Source organism: Thunnus thynnus, chromosome 1, assembly GCF_963924715.1.
Source record: "Thunnus thynnus chromosome 1, fThuThy2.1, whole genome shotgun sequence".
Taxonomy (NCBI): domain Eukaryota; kingdom Metazoa; phylum Chordata; class Actinopteri; order Scombriformes; family Scombridae; genus Thunnus; species Thunnus thynnus.
The window spans coordinates 1,496,616-1,512,368 of NC_089517.1; the positions used below are offsets into that span (position 1 = coordinate 1,496,616).

The following is a 15,753-nucleotide window of genomic DNA, read 5'->3' on the forward strand; positions in this document are numbered from 1 at the left end:
TATGAAATTAAACTGGTATAAGCTGTGCCTGATGGAGCCGGAGGTGGATTAATATTGTAATTATATCACTGTTTTGTCTGTTAAGTTGAATAAGATGAAATACATAAAGTGAAAAAGAAAACAATAAATCAAACCACAGAGAACAAAGTGAGGTGTTTTACATGTCAGTGTTGTCCTGCAGAGGGCAGCAAACACCTGCCAACACTGAATAAGAAGCTCTGTGAGAGAGCTGCTGTTACACACACATATTGATATAGTGACCATGTTGGTGTCTTATGACACTGAACTCTTTGACATGTGACCTTTGCACAGGTGGACACTGTGATGTCACTGCTGAAACAATATATTGATTCCTCTTCTCAGGAGAGTCAGATAATAACAAACATCAGTTTCATATTTTTACCTTCCATCAGCAGGTTTTCCATCTTTAAAGTTAATACGATGCACCATAGAGTTGTCACTCTTCATGGACACACAGCTGGGTTCAGGAGAGTCTGCTCTCTGCTGCTGCATCCTGATACAAACAAACAATTAACAAATCAAAAAGTTTAAAAAAGATGAATTTTGACCAGACTGTCAGCAGCTGAAGTTTTAGAAGCAGAATGAAAATCAGGACTTTAAGGACATTTAATGACTCAAATCTGCACAGAGCTTATTAAAGATGTTCTGTCATGATGACAAAATGAACTCATGTAAATGCTGCTCTGATTACTGGATGTCAAATTCTTACCTTCCATCAGCAGGTTGTCCATCTTTTAACGTAACAGGACGCTCCATAGAGTTGACACTGACACAGCTGGGTTCAGGAGAGTCTGCTCTCTGCTGCTGCATCCTGATAGAAATAAAACGGTGACAAAAGCATGCAGTTAATACCACAGAAATTAAGTAGTAATCATCAGTTTAAATCCCAGAATTAAATAGAAATCTTTCAGAACAGAGTGACTGATGAGTTCAAATTCCTCAAGGGATGAAAAGAGGATGGCAGGCGACTGGGTCATGAGTCAACAGAAGAAGAAGGAAGTGAGGATGTTCTACAGGAGTTCTATGGCTCAGTAACAATCTGTGCCAACCTCAATAACTAAAGATGGAACTATAAACATCCAAGTTCATCCTTCAGATGGATGAACACAACATCAAGCAGCTTTTACTCTGTACAGACTCTGTTAGAGGAGGTACAAGGTGATCCAGACATTTTTCTAAAAACTGTCCCTGGTGCTTTATGTGTTTTCAGAGATGTTATGGCATCAGCTTCCTCTTCTTGTGTAAACGGCTTCATTGATCAATCCTTTAGTTACTTAACAATGGATATTTTTTGGTAAATTCATAAAAATTCAACAAGATACTAAACTTTAGTATCTTATTGGATTTTGAGGATGAAATTTGAGGATGTCACTGCTGAAACAATATATTGATTCCTTTTCTCAGGAGAGTCAGATAATAACAAACTTCAGTTTTAAATTCTTACCTTCTATCAGCAGGTAGTACGTCTTTAAAGTTGATAGGATGATCACTTTCACAGCTGGGTTCAGGAGAGTCTGTTCTCTGCTGCTGCATCCTGATACAAACAAACAATTAACAAATCAAAGAGTTTAAAAAGATGAATTTTGACCAGACTGTCAGCAGCTGAAGTTTTAGAAGCAGAATGAAAATCAGTAAGAAGACAGTGGATGAGAAACGTTCTCCTGTTCATCAACATGTCATCTGATGAAAGATGCTGTCTCATCTTATTGATTAGTTGACTAATCAGTCGTTGAGGTCTTTGTTAACTCTGAAAGTTAGTAGTTCATTCTGAGTTATTGTGAGTTATTATTCAGTAGTTGAGTGTCAGATGTGACAGTGAGTGTGAATAATGACGGTGGAGTGATGTGAGTGGAGAACAGTTAGAGATCCTCATCTCACCTCTGAGCTTTGGTCTGGCTGTCATGTTCCCCACACAGAGAGCTTTTAGAGGGAGGGACTCCCTCCTCTCTGTCCTCACACTGATCCATAGCAGAGAAACAGCTGCTGGGAGAGCTGCACTCAGTCACTACAACAAGGTTTCATCACAGGACACATTAGTTCTCATTCGTCTCTAACATGTCACAAATACTGTAGAAAACAGGGAAGCAGCAGCTCTTCCCATCAGACACACTGACCAGGTCCATCTGAGGACTCTGCAGCCTCTGGGACAGTTCACAACATGGACTGCAAAGAGCTTTCAGTCAAACCAAGTCTGTCTCAGTGTTGGAAGACGGTTGTGTTTTGGATGAACCCGTAAGAACCCATGGTGACACAGGTGTCACCAACCCTTTCAATGTTCTGGAAAATTCTTTATACAGCTTTATCCTTGATTTTAACTCATGAAGTCCCTAAGTGACATCTACTGAACATCCTGGTGCAGTCATGTGACAATGTGTGAATCTGTGTACCCATGACATCACTTCCAAAATGGCAGTGTGACTGAATTAGCTCATTTTAAAAAGCTTGTTTTTTGTTACTAAAGGTAAGTTTCAACCCATTTAACAATTCTGATGCTTTAATAAGACGTCCTGTATTACATTTAACCTGTTCTGACCACATTTCTTGAACAAATTGATATAAAACAACTTAGGGAAATATCGTTATGACATATATGTTACATTACAGATCTTTGACACTGAAGGTAGAATTTCAAAAAAAAAAATCAGTGGTCCATTTGGTCTGTTTTATATTCCCCATAATTTTCCTTTAAGGAAAAATGGCTACGGGTTCTTATGGGTTAAAATGCACCACAGACAAGTTGATCCAAGCTGTCCGACCAGTTCTGACACTTCCTGTATTTTTCACTGATCTTCTGAGCTCAGATTATAATCAAAGTGTTGTTGGTTCAACCTGAGAACCACTAACAGTAATACAAGGAAATCATTCTCAAATTGCTCTCCTTTAAATCATAAAGGAACAAATCATCAAGAATCAAAATCGTCTGTAAAACCTGAAGGATTAAATAAATATTGTGAAACAGACAATCATCATCCAGAAACATTACTACTGTCCAGTCAAACAGTGATTCAACACAATGTGATCAAAGTGATCATGTTTATCAGACATTTACAGATTTCTCTGGTAGGATTCTCACCTGCTGAAGTCACTTCAGGTCAACTTATTGACACTTTCCACCTTCATGCGTAGAGGAAACATTGGGAGACAAGAAGCTGCTCATTCTCCTTCGTCAGTCCTGGTGTTTGTGTGCATTTGATCTGAGGATGCAATCACATCCTCATAACTTCAGAGTCCAAAAACATCAGAGTGACGTCAAAACCAGTCTAACCTGTGGCAGAAACCCAGCCAGTATCAGAGAAATCACACAACACATGATGTAGTTCATGTGTTGTGTCCACTAGATGGAGCCAACAGAAGATCTAATGAGCGAAAGATCAGCTATTAGTATCTCTGACCAACAACATCACTCAGCAGCTTAGATTAACTTGGCTGTGATTCATTTTATCCAAAACAACCATCTTACATCTCTGAGTTTATTTTCAGCTTCAAATTGTCTATTAAATTACACCATTTCAGGTGTCTTTGAATCAGGTGTTTGGCCTTTGGAGAGCTGAAAAGTAACCATGATATTTACTCAAATGAAGCTTTGGCACAAGTTCAATAAGAAAGATCTCTATCATCACACTCTGCCTTCAGATATCATGGTTTAACGCTGCTATCTTCTTCTGTTCTATTTCTCTGTCACTTCCACTTTCCACGCTGTCAAAATGCCTTCATTAACAATTCTGTCATCACCATACCTGACCAATGATCTTTCTACCTGTGTTCCTTTAGCCAATTAGACCCTTAGTGCTGCTCTTTAAATATCTTTGTAATGCTGCACTCTGTCTTTCAGTCCTACTATTATGCAACCCACCTCCTCCCCATCACCACCATGTCCTCCATGTCGTCCAGAGAGACCCAACTAAAGGTCCATCAACCATCTGCTGGCTCACTCCTCCACCACCAGTATCAAGTCTCCAGATCCTAAGGGTTTACGCTTATGAAGATACCTCACAGCGACAGAGTCTAATCGCCAAAATATCTGTGTTGCAGTTTACAATAAACATTGTTATTCACTTTCAATTGATGTCTCATTATTGAACTGCAGTTAACTGGAATATTGGTTTATTTTGTTTTATCTTTATTCCAACCTTTCTGCTGCCTTTGCCTCTTTTCTTCTTTATTTTCCTCCTTACCTTCTTTAACAGAAGATGGTGTGTGTGTGTGTGTGAGTTTCTTTTTATACCAGCAAAAGATATATTCTGTTCTTAAAAATCAAACAGACACATTTTTTGCAGTCAACAAACATTTTTATTAAAAAGTTAAAAATCCAAATAACATACAGTTAATTGCCAAACTATCCCTAGCCCTACATAGAATAGACATTTTCTTTTCTCTTTTTTCTTAAAAAATTTTTTTTTTTTTTTTTAAAAGTCATTTAACATACTATAACACTAGCAGCTTAATGAATTTAATCAAATGTGTCTCAAAATAATTCAGAATATCAATTCAGTTTAAAATGTCCATAAAAGCAGAACAGTCCAGAAAGGGGAAGGTCTCTGCAGACTAAGGGGGGAGGGAAAGTCTCTTTGGGCTCCTCCGTGGTCACTCTGTCCACCAGAGGACGTCAGATCCTCCACTGCTCCTCCAGGATGACCCACCAGGAGCAAGAAACACAAAGCACACTGAGTTTCTGGAGTTTCTGCCATGGCCCAAACACACACACACACTGCTGTACATTTTCAATAAATCTCACCAAAACTAAAATTTTCACATTAAAAAGCCAACTCAACATATCAGCTTCAGACAACCAAAACAAATCAGGATTCTTCGACTGAATCTTTTCAAACAAATAATTCCTTGAGTCACTGTACAAAATGAAATTCATCCTCAACAACACAAAGATCACAAATAACACAGACGTTGCTCTTCAGGAATAACTTTATATCTGCTGACCTCAACTGCCAGCAGTAACTGAGCACAAAGGGACCTTTGCCTCCTCTGTAAATTTAATTTTATATATAGTATATGAGAATAATATGAAGACTGTAAATTTTTGAATAAAAGCCTCTGTTCAAATAAAGTCAAGTCTTTAACAGCACAAACAAATGAAGACTGGTCACCAATGAAGAACAGGTAAAAAGACATTGATGAGACGTTGAATTACCTATTCTCGCCCTCTACTCTAAAATTAGTTTTGCCTGTTGTTCCCTCAGTTGGATGTTTGAGCGTCACTCTGCAGAATGACGTATGTGCAGAGTTTGTTTTCACATTCATCTGCTGAAGGAGGAAAGTTTCTTGGGCCTACGAGCAGGATTTGTGACATCACAACTAGTTTGGAGTCAATCGTGGTCCAGTATGCAACTTACACAAGTGTGATGTGGAAACTTGAAGCCTCCAGTGCACAAACACCGAGAATGAACTTCACAGTGAAGGAGGAGACGTCTGGTGTCCTGCAGGAAAACTTTAGAAATCAACAATATTTACAGATTCACAGATTCTGGATTATTAATTAAGGAGAAGGAAAAGATGTAATTTTAAGGATAATAAATAAATAAATTAAATATGGTAATTTGACTTTTTTTGCAGAATTATAGTTTCATTATGAACAATCACGTTTATGAACATTATGACTCCAGTCTTGATATAATATTATCTACACCATACATGCATGGCAATAAACAGATCATTTGTCTACATGAGTGAGCAGCAAACTTGCTTTTTTTCTGCTGGATGTTGTGTGAAATGTTTCAATCTCGACACGATACTCGAGTTTCAGTTTCAAAACCAGAATTATTTCTCCTTTTTTGGACACCTGGATTTGCTGATTGTTTTTTCAGCTGAAGTTTATTGAGGTTTTGTTGTGTGAGGCACGAGGAGAAAGCATCACAGTTATCTAATTGGGATGAAATGAATGCATGAATTACTGTTTCTAAGTTCCTGACAGATAAAAATGACCCTAATTTTTGACATTTTTCTGAGTTGGATAACAGAATAAATATGCTGCTGAAAGTTGAGATGGTTATCACAGATAATACAGAGGTTTCACCAAGAGTTATTAATGTTTGATGAAAGGAAATCTAATTCTGGGATGAGTCTGGACCTCTGATAGTAATCTATATTCCATCTATATAATCTATATAATATTCATTTAAATATATGAATCAGGTATCACATTTTGTACATTAAAAAATAAATTAAGAACTTAAATGAAAACAGACCAATCAGCTCTGAACTGTCCGTTCCCAAAACCCTTCTAACAAATACAACAACGAGAAGAAGATTGTTTACTGTAAAGAGGTGTTAGAATATGTTTCAGTGTCATCATGAATAAACAATAAATTGTTTTGGTGGTTAGGTGTTAGAAGAGTATTTTCAGTCTAAATGTTGTATAAATATAAATCTAAAGCAGGAACTCATTGTGACTGTAGGTTTCTTCTCATCAGCAACATTTGTTCTTTTATTCATTTTTCTTTTTGCACCGACTAAAATAACTCATAAATATGCTTAAAGGCCTGACAAGGTCCTCCTGTTCAGAAAACTAAACTTTCTGAAGAAATTGAAAAATTATAGTATAAGTACAACGGAGGCTGTATCCCCTAACACCATGGAACAATGTGTATATTTACTGTATATTATGTGTGTTTGTGAAAGAAACGGTGACGTCCCACCGATCCTGAAGGCACCATCTCGCCCTGTCAGCCTGTTGCTATGGTAACTGCTGCGGCGGAGAGCTAACGTCTCTTTGCTAGCTAACACCAAAAAAAAAACAAACTTTTAACCGAAAGTTTTGTAAATGGCGTCAAAAAACATCGACCCTTTATCAGTGGATGAACCGACAGGAGGTGAAGAGGAGGAAGAAGAGGAGGAGGGGGAGGAGGAGGAGGAGGAGAGAGGAGCAGAGTGGAGCCAAGAGACTCAGGTAAAAAGTACAGGTGACGGTTAGCAGTTAGCAGTTAGCTCCGCAGCTAGCAAGGCAGCGGTGTGTTTACTGACATAAAAAAACGTTAAAGAGCCGTAAATCTGCCCTGAAAAATGTTGGTTAAATACTGAAAAAAACAAATTTAACAGACTTTAACGTCAGACTGTCTTATCAGTGACAAAGTGAGGAGTGTTTGGTGCACCTACTTAGGATTTTTTGCTTGTGTAAGAGCAATTTTTCCATTTAAAGTAAAATTGCTAACATTATATGTTCAAATACAACTGTATTATAGTAACAGATAGTGTCTGAAAATCGTTAAATTAACCTCAGAGAATATAATGTGGATAAATATTTCTAACTATCGTTGCTAATCTATATTCTTATGAGTTAAACTAGGTGGTAAACATTGTGAAGTCTTTGTAATCTTATATTACAGGAATATTGTATGTAATTTAGGCTTCCAAGTGTATAAAGTTTAATCGGATTACAAGTAAAACAAATTCAGTAAAAATCAAAGTTTAAGATTTGTATTATTATCTGGAAACAAAATAGCTTCATGTGTAGAGAGTAAAGGTGCTCATTATTCCACCATATATACAATATATATAATACATTTTATATATATTCTAGCCTGTTATTGTATATTTGAGGATAATATCGATATTTGAGAGTTAAGACGATCTGCTAACAATATATTAATTCATTTTTAAATTTACACGTGACATAAACAGTTTGAAAATAATCCCTTAAATGTGTTTTTCAAAGAATAGTGACCAAAATATGTAGTGAGCAGGACATTTTATAGTGTAAGAAGAGCATAAAAACAGTATAAAAAGTTCTGTGATGTAACTTATGTATGTAAAGAAGACGCTGTTTCTAAATGAACTGAAACATAACTGTGACATAACTGCTACTGATCAGCTCACATAAACACTGACACTGATAAATTATATGAATATAATTATATATTATAATAATATTCCCCTCAAAAGTACAAAAACCTCAGACATAGTCAGTTTTCACCACTAGACAGGATTATTAGATCATTTCTAATATGAATATGTACAATTATAATAATAATATTGAATTAATAGGACTGAAGCTGTAACTGAACAAGGTTTTATATTTTGCCTGATAACTGACTGAAACAATAAATCAGCTGAAACTTTAATATATTAAAATTGAATTATGTGATGTGTTAGCATGTGATGTGTTATTATGTGATGTGTTAGCATGTGATGTGTTATATGATATGTTAGCATGTGATGTGTTATTATGTGATGTGTTAGCATGTGATGTGTTATTATCTGATATGTTAGCATGTGATGTGTTATTATGTGATGTGTTAGCATGTGATGTGTTATATGATATGTTAGTATGTGATGTGTTATTATGTGATGTGTTAGCATGTGATGTGTTAGCATGTGATGTGTTATTATGTGATGTGTTAGCATGTGATGTGTTAGCATGTGATGTGTTATTATGTGATGTGTTAGCATGTGATGTGTTAGCATGTGATGTGTTAGCATGTGTAGTTTTTCACGTGTTTAACAGGTTCCAGTGAAGCTGCTGCGAGCTCACAGAGAGGCCGTCACCGCCGCTCGTCTCTGCTTCAACGACAGCTTCCTCCTCAGCTGCTCCTCAGACGCCACCGCCATCCTCTGGGTAAACACTCCTCCTGCTGTACTAACACTACCTTTATTTATTTAGAGGAGCTTTACTTTGCTCAAGGGAACGTCAGCGGTGGTCTGGGGATCAAACCGGCAACCTTCAGGTTACGAGCCTGAGATTTGTTCCTCGATGCTTCCTCTACCTCGTTCCAACCACATAAGGTTACGACTCACTTCATGAGTGTTTGAAGAGTGAAGGCTCAGAGTGTTTGACTCTTGTTCACCAGCTGGCTGTGATGCTGACAGTAACCTGCTGTATGCATGTTGACCTTTGACCTGTGCAGGAAGTGGAGAGCTGCCGGCCGCGGAGGCTGTTTAGTGGAGTTCATGGAAAACCAGTCAGTGAGTGTGCTCTGATCCCAAACAGCAACAGGTGAGTCTCAACTCACTACTGCTCACATTCGGAAAGTTCTCTTTCACTTTTCTGTTTGATTATTTATCAGTTGAGATAATTAATGAAAAGTAGAAGAAACAGTCGGCGTGACAACGTCTGAGTCTGAGATTAGAAAAAGTCTTTCAGATATGATGAACAGCTGAGCAGCTTGAGATGTTACAGCCTTCATCACAGCTTTCCTTTAATATTACGTATGTTTTTATCAGTTTATATATGATGTATGAAACAAACCACGAGGAAAAGAGACATGAATACGATTAAGAGAAGAAGAAACACAAAGAACATACGGGTCACACACTGAGTTATAAAAGAAGTGAAATACATTTGAATTGAATAGAAATACAAAAAAATAAATAAAAATACAATTATAGAAATAGCAGAACCATCATATACAATCTCAGGTGATGTAATACACAGTCCTGTTCCACTGATCTACAGCTGACTGTGATGCACCAACAAAGGCAGAGAAGAAGAAGCCTGCAAGCTAGTAAACATGGATGTAAACAATGCAGGATTTGATAGTGAATGTAAACATAAACTTTGTTTGTTTACAGACTCTACAGGAGAACTTTAAGTGAGCTCATGTACCAGCTTCAGGTTTCTGCAGCAGCCTGTTGCACGTGGAGCACGCTGCTCTTTTTGTTGTTTGTATCGCACTACTGGGTCAAATCAAACTGAGGAAAGCTGGTGTGTGTGTGTGTGTGTGTGTGTGTGTCAGGATGGTGACGGTCTCCTGGGATAAGAAGATGGTGTGTTGGGACGTGGAGACCGGACAGACTCTGGTAATTCCTCTCAGCTCTTCTTCTTCTTCTTCTCTGACAGCTCGAGTCATCGAGTGACAATCAGGGATTCAAACCAGCAACGTTCTAGTCACCAGCTCTGCTTCTTTTCTCTTAAAGAAGCTCCCATCTGGAGTTTTCTTGTAAACAAACAAACATCCTGTTTACATTTCGTGTTTCTCACTAAACTAATTATTTGCATCTTTGAGGTCTAACGAACATGATGAAGGCTTTTCCTTCCTCATGAAACATTCTCAGAGTTGAGAGCTTGCAGTCTTCTTCTTCTTCACTTCTTTTCTGGAACATCGTTGTGTTTCATGGTGTGTTACAGCCGCCTGTAGATCAGTGGAATAATGTGAAACCACTGGCGGGAATGTTTATCATACGTGTGCACGAGAGCCAACAGAATAATAATAATAATATCTCACTCATAATAACATCGATTCATCGCACTACTAGCACACATAAACTCCACAGGCTGCTTTTAATAATGACATTCATTCATTTTTTCTATGAGAAATGGGAAAGAAATGTTAACTTATGTAACGTCCCCGGTGACATAATCTGCTAGAATTAGTTTGTGTGAAAGAAAAGTTCATCAGGTTTCATTCTGACACTCAAACTATCTGAAAACTTCAGCTCGGACTGTTTGACTGTAGATAAACAGAGATACTGATGAAGATGCTTGTTGTGCAGTGGACGTCGAGGCAGGCCGGCCTGCTGACCTCCTGCAGCGTCTCAGCTGACGGCCGGCTGGTCGTTTGTGCTGCAGATCCACAGAACGGCGTGAACGTCAGCGACGCGGCCAGCGGACAGACGCTGCACCACGTCAGCGGTACGAGCGAGCATCAGGATGATCGTCTCCGTAGGTCAGTCAGTCAGTCAGTCAGTCAGTCAGTCAGTGAAGGTGCGTTTGTTTTCTCTCTCAGATCACCACCGCTCCACCGTCACACGGTGTCGGTTCGACCCTCAGAGCCAGCGTGTGGCCACGGTGTCTGCAGACCGCGGCATCAAACTGTGGGACCTGCTCGCCCTCAAAACCACCGTGTCCATCGACAGGTGACAGATAAATATGAAATAAAAACAGAAATAAAACAAATAAATTAAATGAGCTAAATGGATTTGCTTTATGTCGGGTGGCTGCTGTAGCATTTTAATTTTCCTTTGGGATAAATAAAGTATCTGTCTGTTGTCGTCTCCTGTCTCACTCTCAGTAACCACGGCAACGTTGTCTCCGACTGCTGCTTCACCAACAACGGGCACTTCCTGTGCACGGCCTCGTGGGATAAAACGTTGAAGCTGTGGGACCTGCAGACGGGGGGGTTCCGATCTCACGGCGGGACGACGCTGCAGAGAGGCCACGAAGGCAGCGTGAGCTCCTGCTGCTTCTCTGCTGACGGTGAGACCTCCGAGCGAGGCAGCGACTCCACCGGGGGACAAAACAAAACGTGAGCTTCTTCTCCATGTCCTTCTTCCTGTCGTCTCCTCAGCAAACCTGCTGGTGTCCGGCTCCTATGACAAGACTGTTGCACTCTGGGATACGTCCTCCCTCTGCCAGACTCTCATCCTGAAGGTGATTCGACTGATTGAACTGTTTTAAGTCTTCTTTGAAAGCTCTGCTCATGTTGTTTTCTCTTCGTCGCAGGGCCACAGTGATTGGGTGACAGATGTGTCGATCAGCGCTGACAGGACGTTGGTGTCCTCGTCCTCTAAGGTAGCAGCCGCCTCTGTCTGCAACGTTTTTTCCATCATCAGTTCCATCGCTGCCACGTTAAGCTGAACTGATGTGAACCTTCTGAACCAACCAGCAGTCCCAGTGTTCAGTGTTATTCATGTAGTGGAGTGGAGTAGTGAACAACCAGTGTGATTGGCTCTCACTCTGTAGTGAAGCTGAACGCCTGCTGAGTCTCTGTAGCTCAGACTCACAGTGAACCGTCACCGTCCCTGATTTACAGTCCAAATGTATGAACAGGCTGCTACACTTTTAGTCATGTTAGCAGCTTTGATAGGTAACGTCTCATCAGAACTTCTCAAACTTGTACATTTGGGAACCGGCATGATTTTCAGGATCCTTCAGTGAGTCTAGCAGCTCTAAAACTGGACCTGTTTGTCTCTAGGACTGTTGGCTCATTCTATGAGTAGATAATACTTTCTATTAAAGTTGGAAATACTCTCCATATTCTGTGTGCTCAGAGCCCTGCCATTGGGTCATTTGCTCTCCTGGTTGTAGGTGTGTTTCATTTGAAACCGTGCTGATCTGTTAAACTTTGTTCTTGATTTAAAGGAACCCTGAAATGAAGGCAGCTTTTCTTTGTTCCTTTATAAATCTGTAAATAAGCAAAACAAAGGAAAACTTGTCTGGATTTCCCAAACACTCGTTCATGCTTTTAGGAGAATCTTTAAAATGACTCTGCTTTCATTTAAACATGCGTTCCCTGCAGTAGAATCAGTGAAGTGAAAGTTAAATCTGGATGCTGGTAACACAGCTGGAATCTCACAGACAGATGTGGTAACTCTGCTCCTGTGGTGCGTTTAAGGGGCTGGAGAGCTGAGAGTGTGAGGGTCCGCTCTGTCTCCGCAGGACGGGACTGTCAGGTTATGGAACATCGAGAACATGGAGGAGATCCCAGAAGTGATGGAGAAGAGGAGGACTGAAGGAACAGGAGTTCACATCCTCAAGGTCAGAGTCAGTGAAAACAGTCCCTCCATCGTTTGTTTTGTATGTTTCATTAAGTGTGTGTCAGTTAACTTTACTTTCATCATGTTAAATGACTGTTTGCAGTGTGAGGAGTGTGGAAAACCGTTTCCTGTGTCCAGACTGCAGACCTCAGAGCTGCTGACTCAGTGCGTCTTCTGTCGACTCAGATTACCTCCCAGATACCGACCACAGCCTCCACCTCTCATCTAACTGTCCGTCCAGGAGGTCAGAGGTCAGCCTCACAGCTGGAGTCAACCTGTTGCTCTTCAGCAGGGCGGTGAGGAGGAGGAGGAGAACCTGAGGAACCTAGAAGCTTTATTTATTTCAGCGTGTTTCCAGGTGTTCCCTGTAAGAAGTAGTATAAAGCCTTTTAATGATGTCACTGATGATGTCACATGAGTCAGCGGCGGTTGGGGCTGAAGACTACAAGTTAAAAACTAATTAAATCTGTAGGTGTGGAGTTAGAGAAAGACGTGAGGTTATCAGACGTCTGCAGCTCCTCATCTCTGCTGGAGGCTAACAGCTCCATTAGCCGCTACTAGCATCACACACCACAATCCCCAGGTGCATTGTGGGTAATGTAGGCAGCAGGTTTAGACAAGGAAGAGGAATGTGTGTAATAAAAAACACGATGGTTGCGTTCCAACACCTGTACTATCATACTACTCAGTATGCCAGAAAAAGGTTTAGTATGTCACAAAACATCATGTGTCAAAAGCACCAGGACGTCCTGCTGCAGCCAGTCACATGTTGCAGTGTGTAAGCCAGCATGCTTTTCTGGCGTCACATCGACTGTGGACGCATGACAGAGCATTGACAGATGAAGTATTATGTCCCAGTTGTCTGCAGACGACATGCAACAGTACAGTTTGTGACGGCAGCTGCAGTTCGTACTCAAAGTATAAAGATTCGGAACGCAGCAGATATTTCTGGTTCTGATTTTCATCCCGTGTTTTCAGTCCCTTCCTCTCATTTCCTGGACAGATGTTTCACACTAAAAGCCTTTAATCACAAAGAGCAGCCTTTCAAGGTGGGCTTTTAATGTGAAACATCAGCAGGAAGTGTTGAGTTTCATTGACAGTAAAATAGTAGCAACTGGGAATAATGAATGAACACATGACTCTGCTGTGTAAATATACATTATACTGAATTTACTGTCAGTAATCAGCCCTCAAATCTTTATTACATGTATATTTGTATAAATGACTTTTAGTCCGAATTGAGTCAAACATACTTTTATTATTATTTTACATACAGTACATTTGTAAACAGTCTTCATTTTCTACACAGAGAAAATATTCATAAAGTTTCTTCTAAACACAGACGTGTGATGTCGTCTGTGAATATGAAGCAACAGGTCCAGAAAGAAGCTTCTTGAACGTCTCAGCCGACGCCGTCGCGGCGTCAGACTGAAGGTTTGGTGGCGTTCACCGTTTTACTGCAGACGTGATCAGCAGCGAGCCAGAAAAACATCAGAGAAACTTAAAATAAAGAGCGGAAGAAGATAAAAGATCAGTGAACCTCAGCACTGGTGACGTCTTTGTTAAGATGATTGACAGGTGATGGTGGGCGTGGCTAACTACACCTGTCCTGCCTGAAAGACAAAAAGTTTCAGAGCTTAACGTCTGTTTTAATTAACGATCAGACATCATGTGTCCTGTGTGTGACGCTGGAGGAAAAGCTTCATCCTGTGACGAGTCTGAATATGTTTTCATGGAGCGTCGCAGCTTTGATGGAGAAAAAAAGAAGAAATTCATGAGTTTAAATTAACAAACTGCTCTCAAATGATTTATTAGTGTGCACAAATTAATAGAAAATATTCTATTATGTTTTAAAATATGTTTAAGGGATGTTAAAGAGTTCAAAAGGTCAAATCTGAAGTCTATCAAAACAACAAGCGGCTCATTTAGATCAGATTTCACGTCCTGGCGACCGTCACTGTTTATTTTTCACTGTATTAACAGAAACTCAGTGAGGTTACTGCAGCAGCAGGAACTGAAGCTCAGGTTGTTGTTTCTACTCCGGTCAGTTAGGAAGCAGCACTCAGACAGTTAGCAGCTAAACTCATTCCTTCATATTAATATTGTTGGTTATTACATTCATTATGTTCTTCAAATCAAATAAACACTGTCGGTCTAAATGAGCTGCGAGGATTTAAAGCAGTTTAGTTTGGATGGAGATACGTTGACATCTGATTTAACATGTTATAGTAACTCAACAGCCCCTCCAGTAGTTTAACGTCTCATCTGGCAGCAGTGATGTCGACGTGCTGTGACATCACTGTCGGCTGCACCAGACTCACTTCTGATGATCACACTCATCAGTGATGCCAGAGAAACACTGCTGTCAATATCATTTCTAACATTATTCTGTTAATCTGTGCACACTAATGACTTTTCATTCTCTCTGTGACTCCTGCCGACTCTGTATGATTGAATGTGTCTTGTTAGAGACACTAGAGGAAAGGTTATAAAAGGACCGTCCTCTGGAGACCATGAATATCCATCAGACTGCCAAAGTGTTGGACGGACTAACGTCTCCATCTCGAGGTCTCTGCAGACTCCTCTGTGATCACCGGTCAGAGCTGCCTCTCTCAGGACCGCGTCGACGTCTATCTGATGGATCAGAAGGTGCTCTGCAGCAGACAGTGGCAGCCGCAGCCGGCCGGACACTCGTCCTGGCGGCGGAACCAGTCCATCATGTGACTGGTGTGTCCTCCGTGACCGCAGCTCAGGCAGAAGTTGGAGGAACCTCGTACGGCCACGTGACAGATGGCGCACTGGAAGGTCAGACGCTTGCAGACGGCGCACTGCGTACCTCGAGCCTGACTGCGACAGTGGCAGCAGTACACGCCGAACTCTGCGGAGAGAAAACACAGAGAAGAAGAGTTCATGAGAGGAAACAGCTGCACCTTTAACAAATATTCTATAGTCTCCACAACAAACGTTAGAGTAACGTTAGAGTAACGTTAGTTAACGTACCGATGCCTTTGTGCGGTTCGGGAGGGCAGGATGCGAACTTGAGCACGTCGGCTCTCTTCTCCCTCAGACCCCAGCGATGAAGGATTTCACCGTAACACTTCTTGAAGTCGTCAAACTGCAGCGTGTTGGCGGGGTCCAGCAGTCTGCAAGGCACAGACAGGAAATGACATCAGAGTGACATCACAGCTCCGATGATGACGACACCACCGGCCTCTTTTAAAGCTACGTCACCTCTTGTTCATGTCGTGCTGCTCTCGCTCTCGTTCCCGCGGGTCTGTGTAACCCTGGTTACCATAGCGATAGTCGTCA

At 40.6% G+C, this 15,753-nt stretch overlaps 2 protein-coding genes and 2 long non-coding RNA genes across 12 annotated transcripts in view; 1 reads left to right on the top strand and 3 right to left on the bottom strand.

Annotated features, from left to right (window-relative positions):
- Positions 1–2,296: 2,296 nt before the first annotated feature.
- LOC137189039 (uncharacterized) lies at positions 2,297–2,649 on the bottom strand. Its single transcript, XR_010929578.1, has 2 exons — positions 2,619–2,649; positions 2,297–2,585 (listed from the first exon to the last, which is right to left on the bottom strand). It is a non-coding gene; the product is annotated as an uncharacterized lncRNA (long non-coding RNA).
- A 1,664-nt stretch (positions 2,650–4,313) lies between these two features.
- Positions 4,314–8,590, bottom strand: LOC137181661 (uncharacterized). Of its 2 annotated transcripts, none has more exons than XR_010928179.1 (3): positions 8,504–8,590; positions 5,370–5,453; positions 4,314–4,639 (listed from the first exon to the last, which is right to left on the bottom strand). It is a non-coding gene; the product is annotated as an uncharacterized lncRNA (long non-coding RNA). The 2 variants fall into 2 exon arrangements; XR_010928180.1 differs by having other exon boundaries at positions 8,466–8,549.
- Positions 6,688–15,753, top strand: part of LOC137181387 (WD repeat-containing protein 88-like) — a 14,591-nt gene continuing 5,525 nt past the window's right edge. For 2 of the 6 annotated variants that reach the window (XR_010928154.1, XR_010928151.1), the window contains exons 1-11: positions 6,691–6,922; positions 8,477–8,587; positions 8,877–8,965; positions 9,705–9,768; positions 10,462–10,600; positions 10,695–10,824; positions 10,980–11,164; positions 11,256–11,338; positions 11,411–11,479; positions 12,347–12,445; positions 12,548–12,740. Coding sequence is in view for 4 of the 6 variants with exons in the window: in XM_067587353.1 (XP_067443454.1) it covers positions 6,797–6,922; positions 8,477–8,587; positions 8,877–8,965; positions 9,705–9,768; positions 10,462–10,600; positions 10,695–10,824; positions 10,980–11,164; positions 11,256–11,338; positions 11,411–11,479; positions 12,347–12,445; positions 12,548–12,673 (1,221 nt within the window). In the remaining 2 variants the exon portion in view is untranslated. Of the gene's footprint in view, positions 6,923–8,476; positions 8,588–8,876; positions 8,966–9,704; positions 9,769–10,461; positions 10,601–10,694; positions 10,825–10,979; positions 11,165–11,255; positions 11,339–11,410; positions 11,480–12,346; positions 12,446–12,547; positions 13,786–15,753 lie in introns of those variants that run through there. The other 4 variants (XM_067587353.1, XM_067587271.1, XM_067587107.1 and 1 more) reach the window with 3 other exon arrangements.
- The window catches only part of wdr59 (WD repeat domain 59), a 24,379-nt gene continuing 23,251 nt past the window's right edge, over positions 14,626–15,753 (bottom strand). For all 3 annotated transcript variants that reach the window (XM_067586638.1, XM_067586459.1, XM_067586548.1), the window contains 3 exons: positions 15,676–15,753; positions 15,445–15,587; positions 14,626–15,322 (listed from right to left, as the gene is read on the bottom strand). The exon at positions 15,676–15,753 is cut by the window's right edge and continues 43 nt beyond it. In XM_067586638.1, coding sequence (XP_067442739.1) covers positions 15,087–15,322; positions 15,445–15,587; positions 15,676–15,753 — 457 coding nt within the window. In that variant the 3' untranslated portion in view covers positions 14,626–15,086. The remainder of the gene's footprint in view (positions 15,323–15,444; positions 15,588–15,675) is intronic.